Raw genomic sequence first — 20,263 nt, 5'->3', positions numbered from 1 at the left:
GTCCACTTCATTGGTCTGCTACTTTTCCCGATATTACTCCAGTAGATATTTTTTTTTTAATAGAGTTACCTTAAAGAAAAGGTTTACCTAGAAGTACTAATTATCCTTGAAAATATGAAATAGCGTATAATAAACGTCTGTAGAGGTATCAAGGGAGAAACTCTATAAAATGTTCATAGGTCGTTCTTAAAACGTATTGAAAAATGTATATTCGTTGTTTTCTGTTGTCACAATATTTTGACGGTTCCTATTTCTGCTCCCTTGCACGTCCAGCATCGGTAAACTGTTTTCCGATTCTATATACAAAAGCACGATTAGTATTTCCACCGGGGAATCGTAGAGCATACAAAGCTAGTGTTTCACCAGTATTTCAATGGTCTATTCTCCGTAAAGCAAAATTACCTCAGTTTTTTCTCTAATTGTATATCATTCCATAATTTCCAATAAATAAAAACTAATTAATATTTAATAGTTGGCGAGTAATAAAAAAATTAATTGAAGACACTGATAATACGTTCATTTCCAACTTGAATTTCACTTTAGACTATTTTAAAAAGTTCGCAGTTGTTTACATGCTAAACTTCTTTTTCTTCTTCCCCATTATTGTTAGCTTCATTATTGATAGCATCGATTGTGTCTTATTTAAAATTTTATTTTCTCTTACATGAAATATTTTTTAACATCACCTGGATATAACTCAACAGCTGAGTCAGACTTTTTTTCCTGTTTAACCTGCAAGACCACCGTTAGGTATTGCTTCAGAGGATGTGATGAACGATTTTATGTAAAAATACCATGCCTGACCGGGATTCGAACCCGGTACCTCTGGATGAAAGGCCGAAACGCTATCATTCGCGTCACAGATGCTGACTAACTGGTCCAGACCTAATTAAACTGAAAGCTGAAACACTGAAAACTGAAACAGTTTACGGTCCCACAGAATTTTTGAAGATGAGTAACTAAAAACCTATCAATTTTTGAAAAAAGTCCTAAATGAAATTTTAATCTTTTTCGTGCAAAGAATTTGATTCTGCAATAAAAAATATAGGTTTCTATTTACAAAAAAAAAGTTGACCTTGAAATGACCTTTATTTGACCTTATCATGGACAACATAGACTGTGAACATATTTCCCCCTTGAAATAGAAAAACTTTAATAGGAAATATTTTTTCCTAAAATGTGCAGTTTTTTTAAATGCAGATGTGTCTCATTTTAAATGGACCACATTTCCGAAATTTTTCAATGCTAATTGTTCACTGCATTTTTTTTTTGTAGATAATTGAACTGACCTTTTTTTTCTTTTTTTTTGTAGATAATTGAACTGAACAAGGTGAAAAGATAAAGATGATACGATTTGCTGATGATATAGTAATTCTAGGTAAGAGTAAAAAAGATTTAGAAGGAACAATGAACGGCATGGATGAAGTCCTACGCAAGAACTATCGCATGAAAATAAATAAGAACAAAACAAAAGTAATGAAATGTAGTAGAAATAACAAAGATGGACCACTGAATGTGAAAATAGAAGGAAAAAAGATTATGGAGGTAGAGGAATTTTGTTATTTGGGAAGTAAAATTACTAAAGATGGGCGAAGCAGGAGCGATATAAAATGCCGAATAGCACAGGCGAAACGAGCCTTCAATCAGAAATATAATTTGTTTATATCAAAAATTAATTTAAATGCCAGGAAAAGATTTTTCAAAGTATATGTTTGAAGCATAGCTTTATATGGAAGTGAAACTTGGACAATCGGAGTACCTGAGAAGAAAATATTAGAAACCTTTGAAATGCGGTGCTATAGGAGAATGTTAATAATCAGACGGGTGGATAAAGTGACAAATGAAGAGGTATTGCGGCAAATAGATAAAGAAAGAAGCATTTGGAAAAATATAGTTAAAAGAAGAGACAGACTTATAGGCCACATATTAAGGCATCCTGGAATAGTCACTTTAATATTGGAGGGACAGGTAGAAGGTAAAAATTGTGTAGGCAGGCCACGTTTGGAATATGTAAAACAAATTGTTAGGGATGTAGGATGTAGGGGTATACTGAAATGAAACGATTAGCGCTAGATAGGGAATCTTGGAGAGCTGCATCAAACCAGTCATATGACTGAAGACAAAAAAAAATTGAATTGAAATCTTAATAGTTTGTAAATTCAAACATGCAAGATTTGACAGTTTTATCATACACATCCTTATAAATAGTATATTGTGTAACTAATATCCTATAACTATATAGCCGAAATATTAAAACCAAATAAAAATAATAATACTAACAGGAGAATGCTTTTTAGGAGTAACAAAAAAAAAATTAATTAAATTTACATCATGAATGATAATGTAAAGGAATCTAGCTCAAAATTGTATCTAACAGTAAATAAGAATAAAAAATTAAATAATCAGGATCTTAAGGTACAAGGTCAATGTTACAAACAAATGATACGTGACGAGTATGTAAAAACTCTCTTGTACATTAAAACAATGTAAAATTTACAAGTCATTTAACCTAGTCATTTAACCTAGTTGAAAAAATCTGATGTGGACATCACATGACTTTCTTGTACCCCAACTCCTATTAAATTACATTTACACTTTTTTTAATGAAAAGTACATAAAAGTTTATTCCATTAAAACCTTCTGATATATTTTTATTTTTTTTTATTATTGAATTATTATTCATCGTAATTTTTTTTACAATCAGAGGTTAATAATTATTAATAAATTAATTATTAAATATTACAAAAAAAGTTAAAAAAATTAGATGAAATCGGATTCGAAGCGATATGGCTTCCTCTTGTAAGATACAAATATTTCATTAATTAAAATTTTATTTGCTATAACTCTGGAACCAGTGGAAAAATAAGTACCACTTATGAAATCGTTGAAAAGCTCTCAATAAGGGCTTATAACCGCAGTTAAGAAAAAGTCCAAAATCCAAATGGTTTTTTGGATTTTGGGTTTTTTTAGACAGTTTTGGTCCAGTCGATTGCAATGAAAAAGGAAGGTGCACAAATAGATGTTACAACAGTCCTAAATCCAAAATTTCAACATCCTACGGCTAATCGTTTTTGAGTTATACATACGTACAGACGTCACGCCGAAAGAAGTCAAAATGGATTCAGGGATGATAAAAATGTACATATCGGTTGAAATACGAAAACTGAAATTTTTCGTAATCACAATACTTCCTTTACTTCGTACGAGGAAATAAAAAAAGGAGATATTTATACCTGGTTTTTGGGATTTAATATTTTTAATTTTCAAATTTTAGAAAGAATGTGTACTTAACCTCTTCAGAAAATAGAGTTATATTTAGACCAACTATTTTAAACATTTCTTTCTTGTAACAAATATACAAAATTGAATATCTAATTTTGAAAACTGGAATATTAAATTTAATAAAAAAAAATTTTGTTTTGTTTAATACCTAATTAAAATCTGTCACAATTGATGTCTTTTGTCTTTAATAAACTTCAAAATTTTTGTTTGTATTTAGTCTCTGATTAAATGATGATTCTTCGTAACTCATTAACGATAACAAATTTTCATTTTCTTCAAAAACGGTAAGCATTTGTCGACAAAATTGTAATCACTGCGTGAAATCTTGCTCGTTTAACTGCTCTACGACGGCTATCTTGTAACGATGGAAATACAGGTCTGTATGCAGAATTCGTCTTACCGTACTTGTGCTCATTTGAAGCGCTGATGAATGCCTCTGAATAGGGCGGAGTGAGCTTCTGACAATGGCTTCCCTTACTCGTTCGATGTTCTCCGGAGTGCTAGCAGTTCGTCGGGGACCCGGTGGTTTTTTCTTCAATATTGAACCGCTTGTTCGAAGGTTGTTTACCCGTCGCAATATTGTGTTACGAGAAGGGACACTTGCATTACGATGGATATTAAACTGACGACGGAAATCTCGCTGAACAGCAGTTACGGATTCGTTACTTCGCACAAAACTGTCATACGCGTACAGGCGTTGGTCTAGCGTCCACGGCTCCATCTCAACGACTAAAATGTAAATGCTATGAACAAAGGAAACGTCAGACACCAGCCACGTGCCCCTCCCACCACGAACGCCCGAGTACAACCCTCTTCAAAAACATCCGGTTCCCGTGAATAACCTTGTATATACATCGAGAGATATCGTCTACTCGATTGTCTTTGTCTAAACCCATCGTTGTCTATGTCACTATCGATTTCCTCAGGTAGTTATTATGTGATTAAATTTATCTAAATATCTCAATCCCAGTGCCACTTAGCGGGTCCATATTTATTAAAAATATTTCTTTTCACGTAACTAATTTATATTCTGAATATAAGCCAAATCGGACCATAAATACAATTTTTCGAAATTTCTCGACCCCAGTGCCACCTAGCGGGTTCAAACTAACTCAGAAACCTTCGCGGGAGTGCGCACAATAATTCACCAAAGTTTTATAGCAATGATTGGTATAGAAACGCATTCAGGATAAACATTCATTTTTACTTCCTTGTAAAAGGAATACTAAAAAATGTATTGTAATAGCAAAAAAATTTCGATTTTTGAGATTTCAACGGGAATATCCATTTTAATCACCCCTGAATTCATTTTGAGTAGTTTCGGCGTGACATCTGTACGTATTTCGCATAACTTAGAAACAATTAGCCATAAAGTGTTGAAATTTTGGATTTAGGACTGTTGTAACATCTAGTTGTTCTACTCCTCTTTTGATTGCAATCAACTGAACCAAAAGTATTCAAAAAAGTTCAAAACCCAAAAAAAATTATATTTTGGGCTATTTCTTAACTGTAATAAGCCGTTATTCAGAGCTTTTCAACTATATATCATAAGTGGTACTTATTTTCAACGGTTCCAGAGTTATAGCCAAATAAAATTTTAATTAATAAAATATTTGGAGTTTACAAGGGGAAGACACAACGGTTCGAATCAAACTTCATCTCCTTTTTTTATAAGCTTTTTTTATTAAAATTCCTTTAGTTATAATCAAATCTTGCAACTGCTATATCTTTTGATCTATCGTATGAAAATCAATGAAATTTGGTACACGTATGTAACTTCAATGACAATACAATACTACGGTGTTAGAATTTGGATATAAACTGCCCCACGCTTTTATTTAACTAAATATTTTTATTACTTTTAATTTTAAAATTTAATAATTATAACATTTATTTATTAGATATTTATATAATTTATTTTTTACTTTTCAGTGCATTTTTATATTTGTTAATATATTATATTTTTTTCGTTTAAAATTCTCAATTTGATTTAATTCTTATTTTTTACTTTTTAGAGGGTTTTTCTAATTTGTTTCCTTTTTTTATTAATGTTAATATTAATATTAGTTAAATAAATGATTTTTAAAAAAATAATTTTTTATATGTAATCAAATATATTTTTGTAATTTTTTTAAAAATTTTAATATATTGATTTATAAATAATTATAACTCCTGATTATAAGGAAAAAAATACAATAAATAATAATTCAATAATAACAATACAAAAAATAAAAAATATCAGAAGTTATTAATGAAATAAAATTTTATGTACTTTTCATTTTTAAAAATTTGTATATGTAATTTAATAGGCGTACAAGGAAATCATGTGGTGTCCACATCAGATTTTTTTTAAGATTCTAGATGTAATCGAAACATTTTTTTTTTTTAATTTTATGTATTCCAGATAGTTAGCTAAATACTGTATATAACTTAAAATATTTTTATAAATAAATATTCAACGTTAATAAAGACATTGTTGTTTTTTATTCCGTAAATACGGCCTAAGGTGTGACCTTAACATAGATTTATTATTACAAGAAAACACTTTACTCAATGCGCAGATCTGAATATAATTTAATTCCTTTATTATATCTCCGCTGCAGTTTTTTCCTTAGAGTTTTTAAAATTTAAATACCTTTAATTAAATGTTGTTACTAGTTTATAATTAATAATTACATTTTTAATAATGTTAAGTATAAGCTTAATTATTAATTACATATATATATAGACTTCAAAACTTTAAAAGCATATAAAAATTTATTTAGATAAACTAAAAATTCGGTTGAGGTGTCATTTCTTAGAAAAACATATCAACTTTGTCACCCAACATTCACTTTTTTTCGATGTGGCTTCCATTTGTAATGCGACATACATTCCACCTGAAATCGATTTCATTCCAGACTGCAGTCATCAAGGCGGGCATTACCTCTGCAGCTGCGACGTTAAGTCTTAGCTCAACATGATCAGCAGGTAAAGGTGGTACATCAACACGATCTTTCATGAAACCTCGAAAGAAAAAATGTAATAGGGTAAATTCTGGGGAGCGAAGTGGTCATACAACTGGACCTTCACGACCAACCCACCGAATTGGGAATCAAGTATCAAGAAATCTTGGACTTCTAGAAAGTAGTGAGGTGGTGCTATGGCCTCTATCCTGGTCATCATCGTCTAATTGAGAATTTAGAAAATTTTGAAGTATGTCATGATAAAGATATCATTTAAGCCTCCTGGAAGAAGATCGAGCTGAACAGTCTTTGTTTGCTTAGGCTACAAAAAACATTAATCTTAGGGCTATCAAAAATGTACTGTAAAGTTTTATGAGATTTTTTGCTACTCCCATATTCAGCAGTTGCGAGTGTTCACCTTGCCTTTAATATGAAACTTTTACACACCACTAAAAATTATATTGTGTATAGATGTATCGTTGTGTCTAATTTTATCCACGCAAAATGTATCCACAAAACTGCTGCCGAGAAACTTTATCGTCATCTGTAATGTATTAAACCATGGTTAGTTAGTATGGTTTCAAGTGCAATCGATTTTTTCCTGCCTCCGTGGAGCGAATGGTAGCGTCTCACCCTTTCATCTGGAGGTCCCGGATTTGAATCCCGGTCTGGGATGGCATTTTCATACACGCTACAAATCATTCATCTTATCCTCCGAAGCAATACCTTACGGTGGTCCCGGAAGTGTAATCGTTTATGTAATACGTGCCAAATAGTCGTTTATGGAATGCCAGTCTCACGTAACGCACGTCGAGTTGATTTCTTCGGGCTATGTGCAAAGCTTTTTCTTGGACCATAGATCTTTCTTTCTCTATGTTGGGTAGAATTTTCATTCCGCTTAGATTTACATTGCCGTATAAGATTAAATTTGCATTTACGGAAAGTCTCCTTTTTATTGTAAATATTTTTTTGTGTTAAATTTTATTTGTTCTAATTTACGTTTGTTGTTCTCAGTTACTAGCTTTTCTGTTCCATTTTTATTGATTTCTCCAAAATATTTGGAATAGTTTGTGATCTTAATTTTGCCATCTTTTGTTTCCATTGTCTTTTTGGCATATTTTGCAGGCAATTGTTTATCACTTCTGTATTTGAAAAAGAAATCTGTAATCTTGTTTTTTTTGTTATTTTTTTTTTTTTTAACTGGTTCATTTTATTGGTTGCTTTTTTTTGCGATTCTGCTAATTCGTCGTCAAAAGCTAGATATTTTCAATTTTGACGTTTTTTATTTGTTCTATTTTTGCAGTAGAAAATTAAAATAAAAGTAATTTATTAAACGAAAAACAAAACAGCAGTATTACTTCCTTGTACGAAGTAAAGGAAGTATTGTGATCGCGAAAAATGTCGATTATCAAATTTAAATATAAATATCCATTTTGACCATCCCTGAATCCATTTTGAGTAATTTCGGCGCGATGTCTTTATCTCGCATAACTAAAAAAACAACAAGCCATAGGATGTTGAAATTTTGGATTTAGGACTATTGTAACATCTAGTTGTGTATCTCCCCTTTGATTGCAATCGACTGAACCAAAAGTGTCCAAAAAATCCCAAAATATACAAATTTGGATTTTGGACTTTTTCTTAACAGCAGAAATAAGCCCTCATTGAGAGCTTTTCAACGATTTATCATAAGTGGTACTTATTTTCATCGGTTCCAGAGTTATAGGCAAATAAAATTTTAATTAATGAAATATTTGGATCTTACAAGGGAAAGGCACATCTGTTCAAATCTGACTTCATCTCCTTTTTTTAAGTTTATTTTGTTTTAATTTTAATATATTGATTTATTAATAATTTTTCTCTGATTAAAAAAAAATAATTATCCTCTGATTGTGAAAAAATGTCTATATGTAATTTAATAGGCGTACAAGGAAATAATGTGTTGTCTACATCAGATTTTTTTTATTATTATAATTTCCCTCTCACTCTCTCTCTCTCTCTCTCTCTCTCTATATATATATATATATATATATATATATATATATATATATTAAAAATAAAAAATATTATCTTTATTTAATTTTTTGGGTTAACCAATCAACTATACAAACTTATATCATTTCAGTATAACCTCTACATCCTACATCCCTAACAATTTGTTTTACATATTCCAAACGTGGCCTGCCTACACAATTTTTTCCTTCTACCTGTCCTTCCAATATTAAAGCGACTATTCCAGGATGCCTTAGTATGTGGCCTATAAGTCTGTCTCTTTTTTGAACTATATTTTTCCAAATGCTTCTTTCTTCATCTATTTGCCGCAATACCTCTTCATTTGTCACTTTATCCACCCATCTGATTTTTAACATTCTCCTATAGCACTGCATTTCAAAAGCTTCTAATCTTTTCTTCTAAGATACTCCGATCGTCCAAGTTTCACTTCCATATAAAGCGACGCTCCAAACATATACTTTCAAAAATCTGACATTTAAATTAATTTTTGATGTAAACAAATTATATTTCTTACTGAAGGCTCGTTTCGCTTGTGCTACGTTTCACTTAAAATTCTCTAATCTGCCTCAGGGGTGTGAACATTCATTCACACACATATAAAATTCTCTTACATGCTATGATATGTAAGAGAATGTAAGTGTAGGATGTAAGAGAATTTTGTATGATGTGTGTATGAATGTGTATTGTCACTTGAGGAAGCTTAGAGAATTCTAAGTGAATTTAATTTATAAGTTTGTGTAGTTGATTTGTTAACTCAAGAGATTAATAAAGATAATATTTTTAAGTAAAATATGTCTTGTTATTATTTATTTCTATCTAATCAAGAGGAAAATAGACTTAAATAAATTACATTTAAGTTAATATTTATATATATATATATATATATATATATATATATATATATATGTGTGTGTGTGTGTGTGTGTGTGTGTGTGTGTATAAAAACGGGTGGCGTAAAAGTCAAGCCTATTGTAAGATGCTCTCATGTTGGCAAATAGTTGTTATTTATGTATTAAACAATTTATTTTTATTCTTTACAGATCCAAGATATACATGGATGAGGCACGGATCGCTGTACTCCTCAGGACCGCGGAATAATTGTATCAATATTTTTGGGAAACAATGGGTCGGTGATTTTGGCTCAGCGTGAATTTCGTCGTTAATTTCCTGGGGGTGCGGCAACAACTGGCCAAACACTGCGAGATCTAGCCACTCGCCTCGAGGAAACTGGCTGAATAATAGGATAATAGGTAAAGTGCCCGCCTCAAAACTTCGGCACGGTTGAGAACATCGCTCCTGTGGCTGCAGATGTCCAAAAGGACACCCAAACATGAACCAGACGACGGGTCACGTAATTGGCATTAACAGATGATCATTACAGCGAATTTTGATGCAACACTTACAGATGTTACCATATAAAGTGGAAATAACAAAACAGTTACACCTGCAGACCATCAGGTACGTGTGCAATTTAGCCAAACCTTCTTAAGCCTCGCTCGCAAAAATGAGAATTTTCCACTCAAAATTATCATGAGCGACGAAGCGCATTTTCAACTATGCGGATATATGAATAAGCAAAATTTTCGTTTCTGGGGCACTGAGAATCCGCGTATATTCACGCAAAGCCATTACATCCTCTCAAAGTCACTGTTTGGTGCGGTGGTGAGGTGTTTACGGAGAAAAAGTCATTGGCCTCTATTTTTTTTTTTGGACGACGTTGGAAACTCTGTAACTGTCACTACTGCGCGTTATAGAACCGTTATCAATGACTTCTTGCTGCCAAAAATGGACGAATTGGGTTTGAGAAACATGTGGTTCCAACAGGACAGTTTGATCTCGCACACAATACGAGCAACAATGAACATTCTGAAGCCGGCGTTTCCCGGTCGCTTAATCTCTGGTTTTGGCGATTTGAACTGGTCCGCAAAATACCTCGTTTTGTCAGTTCCAGACTTCTTTCTTTGAGGGTTTTTGAAGTCAAGGATTTACAGGAACAAGCCTTAAATTTTGGTGGCCCTAAAGGAGAATATCCAACAGGTGATGGAGAATTTATCGTCAGACGTTTTAAGGAAAGTAATGGAAGATGTGAAACGAGCCCGATTGTGCATCAATTCTGATAGTGGCCACTGATCAATATTTTCTTCTCGACTTTTTATTCCGTAGAAGTAAAATCTGCTGTCAGACGACCAGCAGCCCGTACTACTGGGAATGTGAGGTTTCCTGCCAAAAGCTCACTAAGCGGGGACTCACTAAAAAAACCTCCCTCTTAAAATATAACATGTCTCTGTACCCGCCCTGATGACATTACCCGGGATATGCTGCTGTCATCACGGGAAACAGTAATGAGTCCCAACCCCGTAGGGGAAGACATCCGGTTTGTGACGCTTCCGGTCACCACACCACCAACTCGTTCCTAGCCCTGATGGGTTTTAACGGGAGTCGTCTTTCTCCCTCTAACTTTCTACATCTCATAGTAATAAGCTTGGCCTCGTTGGGATGCCACCGATGTAAATGTCTCGGTAGACATTTACATCTGTGATTTATTAATTCAGCTTTTGCCTTCGCTGTATGCCTCGTCTGGACATCTTGAATGTCCTACATCGTATCCCTCTCAACTAGCTAACCGAGTTCGCGGAAGCACGAACTTCGCGCCTAGTTCTACTTTTATTGAGCCAATTTCTAGTAAATTTCTCGAGATTCGAGGCAAATTTAACATACCACCAAAAAATATTGTTCACAACAACGATATTTAGTCCTAATTCCCTTAATGAACTCAACTTTGGTTCATACCCCAGGTTAATTTACAAACTCCGGTCTGGTCTACAAGGGAAAAGCGGACAGACCTTCTACTCCTACTCAGCTCCATCGCAGAGTCCCGCGTGACATTTATTTGCTTTCAACCATCGTCGAGATGCTACTACACCTCACGGACAGTTATGGGTCCGCAGACGAGCCAGATAAACCCACCGGGTTGGTCTAGTGGTGAACGCGTCTTCCCAAATCAGCTGATTTGAAAGTCGAGAGTTACAGCGTTCAAGTCCTAGTAAAGCCAGTTATTTTTACACGGATTTGAATACTAGATCGTGGATACCGGTGTTCTTTGGTGGTCGGGTTTCAATTAACCACACATCTCTAGAACGGTCGAACTGAGAACGTACAAGACTACACTTCATTTACACTCAATACATATCATCCTCTGAAGAATTATCTAAACGGTAGTTACCGGAGGCTAAACAGGAAAAGAAAGAAAGAAAGAAAGAAGACGAACCGGATAAGCTCATACCTTAAAGAGTCCCGTACGCCTCATCAACGAATGAACGACAACCCGCAGGTGCGGACTGCTGCCGTCTCCGCGTACGAGCGGTTCACCAATCCTCGCCCCTGACGCCTTGCCACGGATCCTTCAAGCCTGGAACAACCGGCCTTAAAATTCTCAAAGTCATCAACAAATTCGCGTCGACAAGCCAGCGGTCACCCATCACGGTACCTATGTTCGGCTCAGAGATGGCTACCACATTCACACCAATTGAGAGAGCCGCCTGCCAGCAATTATTATCGATAGCCTGTAGGCAACTGTGCGCGTTGAGTTGTAGAATCTTCATGACTGTTTAGCAAAGAGGAACTGCTGAACGACTTGTGGCCCTTCGCGTCACACATTTTCTTAACTTAATGACAAATTTTAAACGTCTTAATACATGTAATCAAAAAATATATCGATTTTTTTTCATTTTCAAACAAAGTTATAACCTCTGGAAATACGGTGAGGATTTTGTGTCACTCTCTCTCTCTCTGTGTATGTGCGCGCGCGCGCTTATATATATTTTAATTCTGTAAAAAGTAACATAGATAAATAAACTGGAAATTTTGTTACTGATGATATATCAACATGCTGATTATTATTATTATTATTATTATTATTATTATTATTATTATTATTATTATTATTATTATTATTATTATTATTATTATTATTATTATTATTATTATTTATTATTATTATTATTATTGTTATTATTATTATTATTATTATCACTGTTGATAGTAAGAACATATGGAGGGGCTTTAACATAACAGTTAATTTTAAATTTTATTAGATTTTTTTTAATATTAATAATTATTTTTTTTATAAAAAAAATCAGTTTTTATAAAAGTTAAAATACGCAATTTTTTTTTCTACGGGGCTGGTCTAGTGGTTAACTCGTCATCGCAAATCAGTTGTTTAACAGCTGAATTTCAGAATGGAAGGTTTTGAGGTTCAAATCCTCTTTAAAGTTAGTTGCTTTTATATGATTTTAATATTAGACAGCGGATACCGGTGTACTTCGGTAGTTGGATTTCAATTAACTTTACGTCTCAGGAATAATCAGGAATAATAATAATAAGTTGGCCTGATTCTGTACAAGACTACACCTCATTTATATGTCATACGTATCATCCTCATCTCATTTGTCTGCGGGGGGGGAAAGGAGTTGCTTATTTTTCTCTAATTAAACATATTGCAACGTACACATTAGGAAAATTAATGGTTAAACGAATACACATTAAATGTTGCTATAATTTAAATGTAATGGCTTCATAATTTATTTCTTTTTTTTCCTCTTTATAATAATATATAATATATTTTGCCCTTTTTTCCACAAAAAAAAAAATTAAATAATAATATACGACGTAAAATATATTTTTTACGTCATATACAATATTTTTTTTTTGTCTTCAGTCATTTGACTGGTTTGATGCAGCTCTCCAAGATTCCCTATCTAGTGCTAGTCGTTTCATTTCAGTATACCCTCTACATCCTACATCCCTAACAATTCATATAAAGCGACACTCCAAACATACACTTTCAAAAATCTTTTCCTGACATTTAAATTAATTTTTGACATAAACAAATTATATTTCTTACTGAAGGCTCGTTTCGCTTGTGCTATTCGGCATTTTATATCGCTCCTGCTTCGTCCATCTTTAGTAATTCTACTTCCCAAATAACAAAATTCTTCTACCTCCATAATCTTTTCTCTTCCTATTTTCCCATTCAGTGGTCCATCTTTGTTATTTCTACTACATTTCATTACTTTTGTTTTGTTCTTGTTTATTTTCACGCGATAGTTCTTGCGTAGGACTTCATCTATGCCGTTCATTGTTTTTTCTAAATTCTTTTTACTCTCGGCTAGAATTACTATATCATCAGCAAATCGTAGCATCTATACATAGCGAATCCTTATTTAAAATATTAGAAAAATTTTAAATAAACAGAAAAACAGTTAACATTACTAAAGAAACACAAAATTCAAAGTTAAATTTCTTGAGAATTTTCTGAACCATTTGAAATAAAAACAGAAATTAAAAATGAAACGAAGATTTATAAAAATACAGAAAAATAAAAGACATCATCCCAGGAAGAACATTACAATTTCATGTGCATTTTATATGGAATTAGCTGATTTACTATTTAAATATTGTTAAAACGTGGTTTATAAACTGTTTAAATAGAGACCAATTTAAAAAAAAAATTAATATGTGCACCACATCACTTCCTTGTACGCTTATTAAAATTACATATACACATTTTTTTTATAATATGAAAAGTACATCAAATTTTATTTCATTAATAACTTCTGATATTTTTTTAATTGTTATTATTGAATTATTATTTTAAATTATTTTTTTTTACAATAAGGGGGTTAATAATTATTAATAAATCAATATATTTAAATTTAAAAAAAGTCTGATTGGAATCGATGTGTCCCCCTTCTACGACCCAAATATATCATTGATTAAAATTTCATTTCGCTGTAACTCTGAAACTGATGAAAGTAAGTACCACTTATGATATACCGTCAAAAATCTCTCAATGAGGGCTTATTACTGCAGTTAAGAAAAAGACAAAACATCCAAATTTTTTGTATTCTGAGCTTTTTTGGACACTTTTCATTCAGTCAATTGCATTCAAAAAGAAAGATGCCCCATTAGATGTTACAACAGTCCTAAATACAAAATTTCAACATTCTACGGCTAATCCCTTTTGAGTTATGCGAGATACATATATACAAACAGACTTCACGCCAAAATGGATATTTCCGTTGAAATCTGAAAAGCGAAATTTTTCGCGATTACAATACTTCACAATGAAAAAAATATTGTGAAAATAAAAGAAGTTTTAAATTATTACCCAAATATGATCCGTAGTGATCCGGAAGAACAAAAATAATATATAATTATAAATACTAATATAAAATTCAAATAAAATATGATGTCATAAGTTATTTTTACTTGTACGAAGTAAAAGAAGTATTGTAATCGCGAAAAATTTCGGTTTCCAGATTTCAGCGGAAATATCCATTTTTACTAGTTTCCGCGTGACTTCAATACATACGTATGTATCTCGCATAACTCAAAAACCATTAGCCGTAGGATGTTGAAATTTTGGATTTAGGACTGCTGTAATATATAGTTCTGTACCTTCCCTTTTCATTGTAATCTACTGGTCCAAAAAAGTTGAAAAAAAAAATTGAATTTTGGACTTTTTCTTTACTGCAGTAATTAGCCCTCATTGAGAGATTTTCAACTATACATCATAAGTGGTAATTATTTTCATTGGTTTCAGTTATAGCCAAATAAGACTTTAATTAATGAAATATTTGGATCTTACAAGGGGAAGACACATCGGTTCAAATCTGATTATCTCCTTTTTTTAACTTTTTTTTTTTTTTTAAATTTAAATATATTGATTTATTAATAATTATTAGCCTCTTATTGTAAAAAAAATGTTTACGATGAATAATATTTCAATAATAACAGATAAAAAAATGAAGTAATATCAGAAGTTATTAATGAAATAAAATTTTATGTAATTTCATTTTTTTTTAAATGTATATATATATATATATATATATATATAATTTAATACGCGTACAAGGAAGTCATGTGGTGCCCAAAATCCAAAATATTTGGATTTTGAACGTTTTTAACTGCAGTAATAAGTCGTTATTGAGAGCTTTTCAACGATATATCATAAGCGGTATTTATTTTCATCGGTTCCAGAGTTATAGCTAAATGAAATTTTAATTAATGATATATTTGTATCTTACAAGGGGAAGGCACATCGGTTCGAATTCGACTTCATTTCGTTTTTTTAATCTAAATATATTGATTTATTAATAATTATTAATTTCTGATAGTAAAAAAATTTACAATAAAAAGATGTTAAACGTTATTAATGAAATAAAATTTTATGTACTTTTAAAAATGTGTACATGTAATTTAATACGCGTACAAGGAAATCATATGGTGCTCAAAATTAAAATTATTTGAATTTTGAACGTTTTTTAACTGCAGTAATAAGTCGTTATTGAGAGTTTTTCAACGATATATCATAAGTAGCATTTATTTTTAAATGCTACTTATGATATAACTCTAAGTTCCAGAGTTATAGTGAAATAAATGTTAAATTAATGAAATATTTTTATATTACATGGGGAAGGCATATCGGTTCGAAACAGACTTCATCTCCTTTTTTTAATTTAAATATATTGATTTATTAATAATTATTAATTTCTGATTATAAAAAAAATTTACAATAAAAAAAATATTAGAAATTATTAATGAAAAAAAATTTTATGTACTTTAAAAAATGTGTATATGTAATTTAATACGCGTTCAAGGAAGTTATGTGGTGCTCAAAATCAAAAATATTTGAATTTTGTACGTTTCTTAATTGCAGTAATAAGCCCTCATTGATAGCTTTTCAACGATATATCATAGTTGGCATTTATTTTCATCGTTTCCAAAATTATAACTAAATGAAATTTTAATTAATGAAATATCTGGCTCTTAGAGGAAGGCAAATCGATTCGAATACGACTTCATTTTTTTTTTTTTTTTTAATTTAAACAGTTTATAATAAAACAAAATATCAGAAGTTATTAATGAAATAAAATTTTATGTACTTTTCATTTTAAAAAAAATGTATGTGTGATTTAATAGGCGTAAGGAAATCATGTAGTGTCCACATCATATTTTTTAAGAATTAATTATTGACTCAATCTATTAAAATTTATTGTATTTTATTTCAACAAACGTATTTATTCTTATTTGTTTAATATCTATGGAATATATAAGAAGAGTAATTTATTTTTCCATTAATAAAGTAGATAAATAATGTATTTTTTAATTTTTCGTTAAAACTTTATTTTTAGTTCTTTTTTTAAATAAAATTAACGGAATCGAATAATATACTATCAAGTATATATAACAAAAAAAAATAAATGTTACTCATTAATGCTATTAATATAAAATTATGAATAACACTAACCTTATGGTATTTGTGGCGATGAGCATGGTGAGATGATCACTGTTATACTGTGAATTAAGCGGAGAGAACGAAAACAGCGAGTCTGTTACTACCATAATGAAAGTACGAATGCCAAAGCAACATTATTCCTCAATATCACATACGCCGCGTGCACCTCTACCTGCCTCCTTCTAATAAATGAATGGATGAACGTATGAAGAATAATTTTCGCTTTTATATTTTAGTTAACTTGCAAATACACGCACGCATTCGCATACTATTCATTCATTCATATAACTTAATCGATATAAATCATCAAAATTTTACTTTCTTTAAATAAAAAAAGTAATGTACACACTTTAAAGTATGATTTGGCAAAAATATATTTTACTAGGTCATGTAATAGATTTTATTATACTTTCCGATTCATTCAAAAACAATTGAAAGTGAATGATATAGCAAAAATTGTAATTTCCCATCAATGTCCATTTTATTACCTGACCATTATAAATAACATTATTTATGCGCTAGATATAGACTCATGATAAAGCGTAAAAATTTCATAAACGTTAACTATAATTTTCTTTTTTTCTTCCTTTTACGAAGTAAAGTACTGTGATCACGAAAATTTTCATATTCAACAGAAATATCCATTTTGTTCATCCCTAAATCCATTTTGACTAGTTTCGACGTGACATCTGTACTTACGTATGTATCTTGTATAACTCAAAAACGATTAGCCGTAGGATGATGAAATTTTGGATTTACGACTGTTGTAACATCTAGTTATGCACCTCCCCTTTTTATTGCAATTAACTGGACCAAAAGTGTCCAAAAAAGTATAAATACCAAAGAAAATTGAATTTTTTACGTTTTCTTAACTGCAGTAATAAGCTCTCATTGAGAACTTTTTAACGATAGATCATAAGTGGTACTTATTTTCATTAGTTCCTGAGTTATAGGTAAATGAAATTTTAATTAATGAAATATTTGGATCATATAAGGGACACATCGGTTCAAATCAGACTTCATCTCCTTTTTTTTAACTTTTTTTAAATTTAAATATATTGATTTATTAATAATTATTAACTTCTGATTGTAAAATAAAATATTTCGATACATAATAATTCAATAATAACTATAAAAGAAAAAATCTGATGTGGACACCATATATCTTCCATGTACGCCTATTAAATTACATAAACACATTTTTAAAAGTACATAAAATTCTATTTCATTAATAATTTCTGATATTTCTTTTTATTACTGAATTATTATATATCGTACATTTTTTTCTTACAATCAGAGGAATTATTAATAAATCAATATATTTAACTTAAAAAAAATGAGATTAAGTCTGTTTCAAACCGATATGCCTTCCCCTAAGATCCAAATATTTCAATAATTAAATATTTTTTTAGCTATAACTATAGAACCGATGAAAATTAGTACCATTTATGATATATCGTTGAAAAGCTCTCAATGAATTCTTAGTACTGCAGTTAATAAAAAGTCCAAAATCGAAATTTTTTTTTTTTTGGATTTCGGGCTTTTTTGGCTTTTGGTTCAGTAAATTTCAATCAAAAGGGCAGATGCACAACTAGATGTTACTACAGTTTTAAATCCAAAATTTCAACATCCTATGGCTAATCGTTTTTGAGTTATACATAAGACTGTAATAAAATGTTCAGCATTTTAAAAAAATTAGGGTTCAAATACAGAGATAGAAGAACATTTGCTAACATGTACAGGAACCAAACAGCAACAGTAACAATTGAAGAACATAAGAAAGAAGCCGTAATAAGAAAGGGAGTCCAACAAGGATGTTCCCTATCTCCGTTACTTTTTAATCTTTACATGGAACTAGCAGTTAATGATGTTAAAGAACAATATAGATTCGGAGTAACAGTACAAGGTGAAAAGATAAAGATGCTACGATTTGCTGATGATATAGTAATTCTAGCCGAGAGTAAAAATGATTTAGAAGAAACAATGAACGGCATAGATGAAGTCCTACGCAAGAACTATCGCGTGAAAATAAACAAGAACAAAACAAAAGTAATGAAATGTGTAGAAATAACAAAGATGGACCGCTGAATGTGAAAATAGGAGGAGAAAAGATTATGGAGGTAGTAGAATTTTGTTATTTGGGAAGTAGAATTACTAAAGATGGACGAAGCAGGAGCGATATAAAATGCCGAATAGCACAAGCTAAACGAGCCTTCAGTAAGAAATATAATTTGTTTACATCAAAAATTAATTTAAATGTCAGTAAAAGATTTTTGAATGTGTATGTTTGGAGTGTTGCTTTATATGGAAGTGAAACTTGGACGATCGGAGTATCTGAGAAGAAAAGATTAGAAGCTTTTGAAATGCGGTGCTATAGGAGAATGTTAAAAATCAGATGGGTGGATAAAGTGACAAATGAAGAGGTATTGCGGCAAATAGATGAAGAAAGAAGCATTTGAAAAAATATAGCTAAAAGAAGAGACAGACTTATAGGCCACATACTAAGGCATCCTGGAATAGTCGCTTTAATATTGGAAGGACAGGTAGAAGGAAAAAATTGGGTAGGCAGGCCACGTTTGGAATATGTAAAACAAATTGTTAGGGATGTAGGATGTAGAGGGTATACTGAAATGAAACGACTAGCACTAGATTAGGGAATCTTGGAGAGCTGCATCAAACCAAATCAAATGATTTTAATATCATCACTGTTCCATAAACAGAAACTTTTTGAAACGTTTTTTAAGAATATGTTTGGCCAACCAAGAGATATTAATCAAATTGTAAGAGAATGCTATTGTCCATACGAGGACGAGTAAAAAATTACCTACAATTTCGCCATAAAAAGCTTCAAGCCTGCCTTACTTACATGCGTGCTTAGATTTGGTACGACTGTGGTCAAATATGCAAAATAATTTAATCCCGATCTTATTATTTGCGTTCCTCTACTAAAGTGTAAACATGGCTGCTCCTTTAACAAGAGGAATAACGAGCAGTGAGCCAATTTCTCCAGTCCGAGGGTGTAAAAGGGAATGAAATTCATTGTATGTATTAAAATATGGGAATATCACATAAAAGTGTTTTTTTTTTCGTGGATAGAGAAGTTTAAAAGTGTCTGAACGAGTACGTACAAAACGGGAGCAGGACGCTCGTCAATCTCCACCAAGGACACAAGATTCAGCAAGCTCAAAAAATGGTTCTAGCGAATAGGCGAGTTACCATTGATGAGAAAGTTTCTTCATTGAACATCAGTCACAGTTCTACCCACCGAAACATGCCACAACGATCTCGGTTTCAGTAAAGTCTATTGTCGAATAAAGTGTTGTTGCATGAAAACGTCATACCATACATGGCTCGCCAAATGAATCATGAGCAAGCTTAATTTTGAGGTACTGGAACACTCCCTACAGCCCAGATTTTTCTCCCTCAGACTTTCATCTGTTTGGGCTGCTCATACTTATCTATATATTGGTACATTTTCTAGAAATTTTTATCCCTTCTTTTATGATTTTTTTTTGGATTAAGGGGGTCTTAAAATATCAAACTTTTCTAAAACTCTGATACCCATAATTTTGGTCGATCAGCTATATTTTCCCTTTATTTTTATGCTGCTGTAACAGCAATAGAAGTGTCTAGGTGGGAAAGTAAAAAGATACTTCAAAGATGACAAACAAGCTTCCATATTTACAGTTGACTAGAACTAGTTGAAGTTAACTTAATTTCATGA

General features: G+C 31.4%; 1 protein-coding gene across 1 annotated transcript in view; it reads right to left on the bottom strand.

Moving 5' to 3' along the window:
* The window catches only part of LOC142317426 (salivary peroxidase/catechol oxidase-like), a 299,683-nt gene extending 282,991 nt beyond the window's left edge, over positions 1-16,692 (bottom strand). The window contains exon 1 of the mRNA XM_075353986.1: positions 16,552-16,692. Coding sequence (XP_075210101.1) covers positions 16,552-16,646 — 95 coding nt within the window. The 5' untranslated portion in view covers positions 16,647-16,692. The remainder of the gene's footprint in view (positions 1-16,551) is intronic.
* Between the last annotated feature and the right edge of the window lie 3,571 nt (positions 16,693-20,263).

The sequence above is a fragment of the Lycorma delicatula genome, chromosome 1 (assembly GCF_047948215.1).
Source record: "Lycorma delicatula isolate Av1 chromosome 1, ASM4794821v1, whole genome shotgun sequence".
In the NCBI taxonomy this organism is placed as follows: Eukaryota; Metazoa; Arthropoda; class Insecta; order Hemiptera; family Fulgoridae; genus Lycorma; species Lycorma delicatula.
Note: the sequence above shows the minus strand (reverse complement) of the source record. Positions and strands in the feature narration are given on the sequence as shown.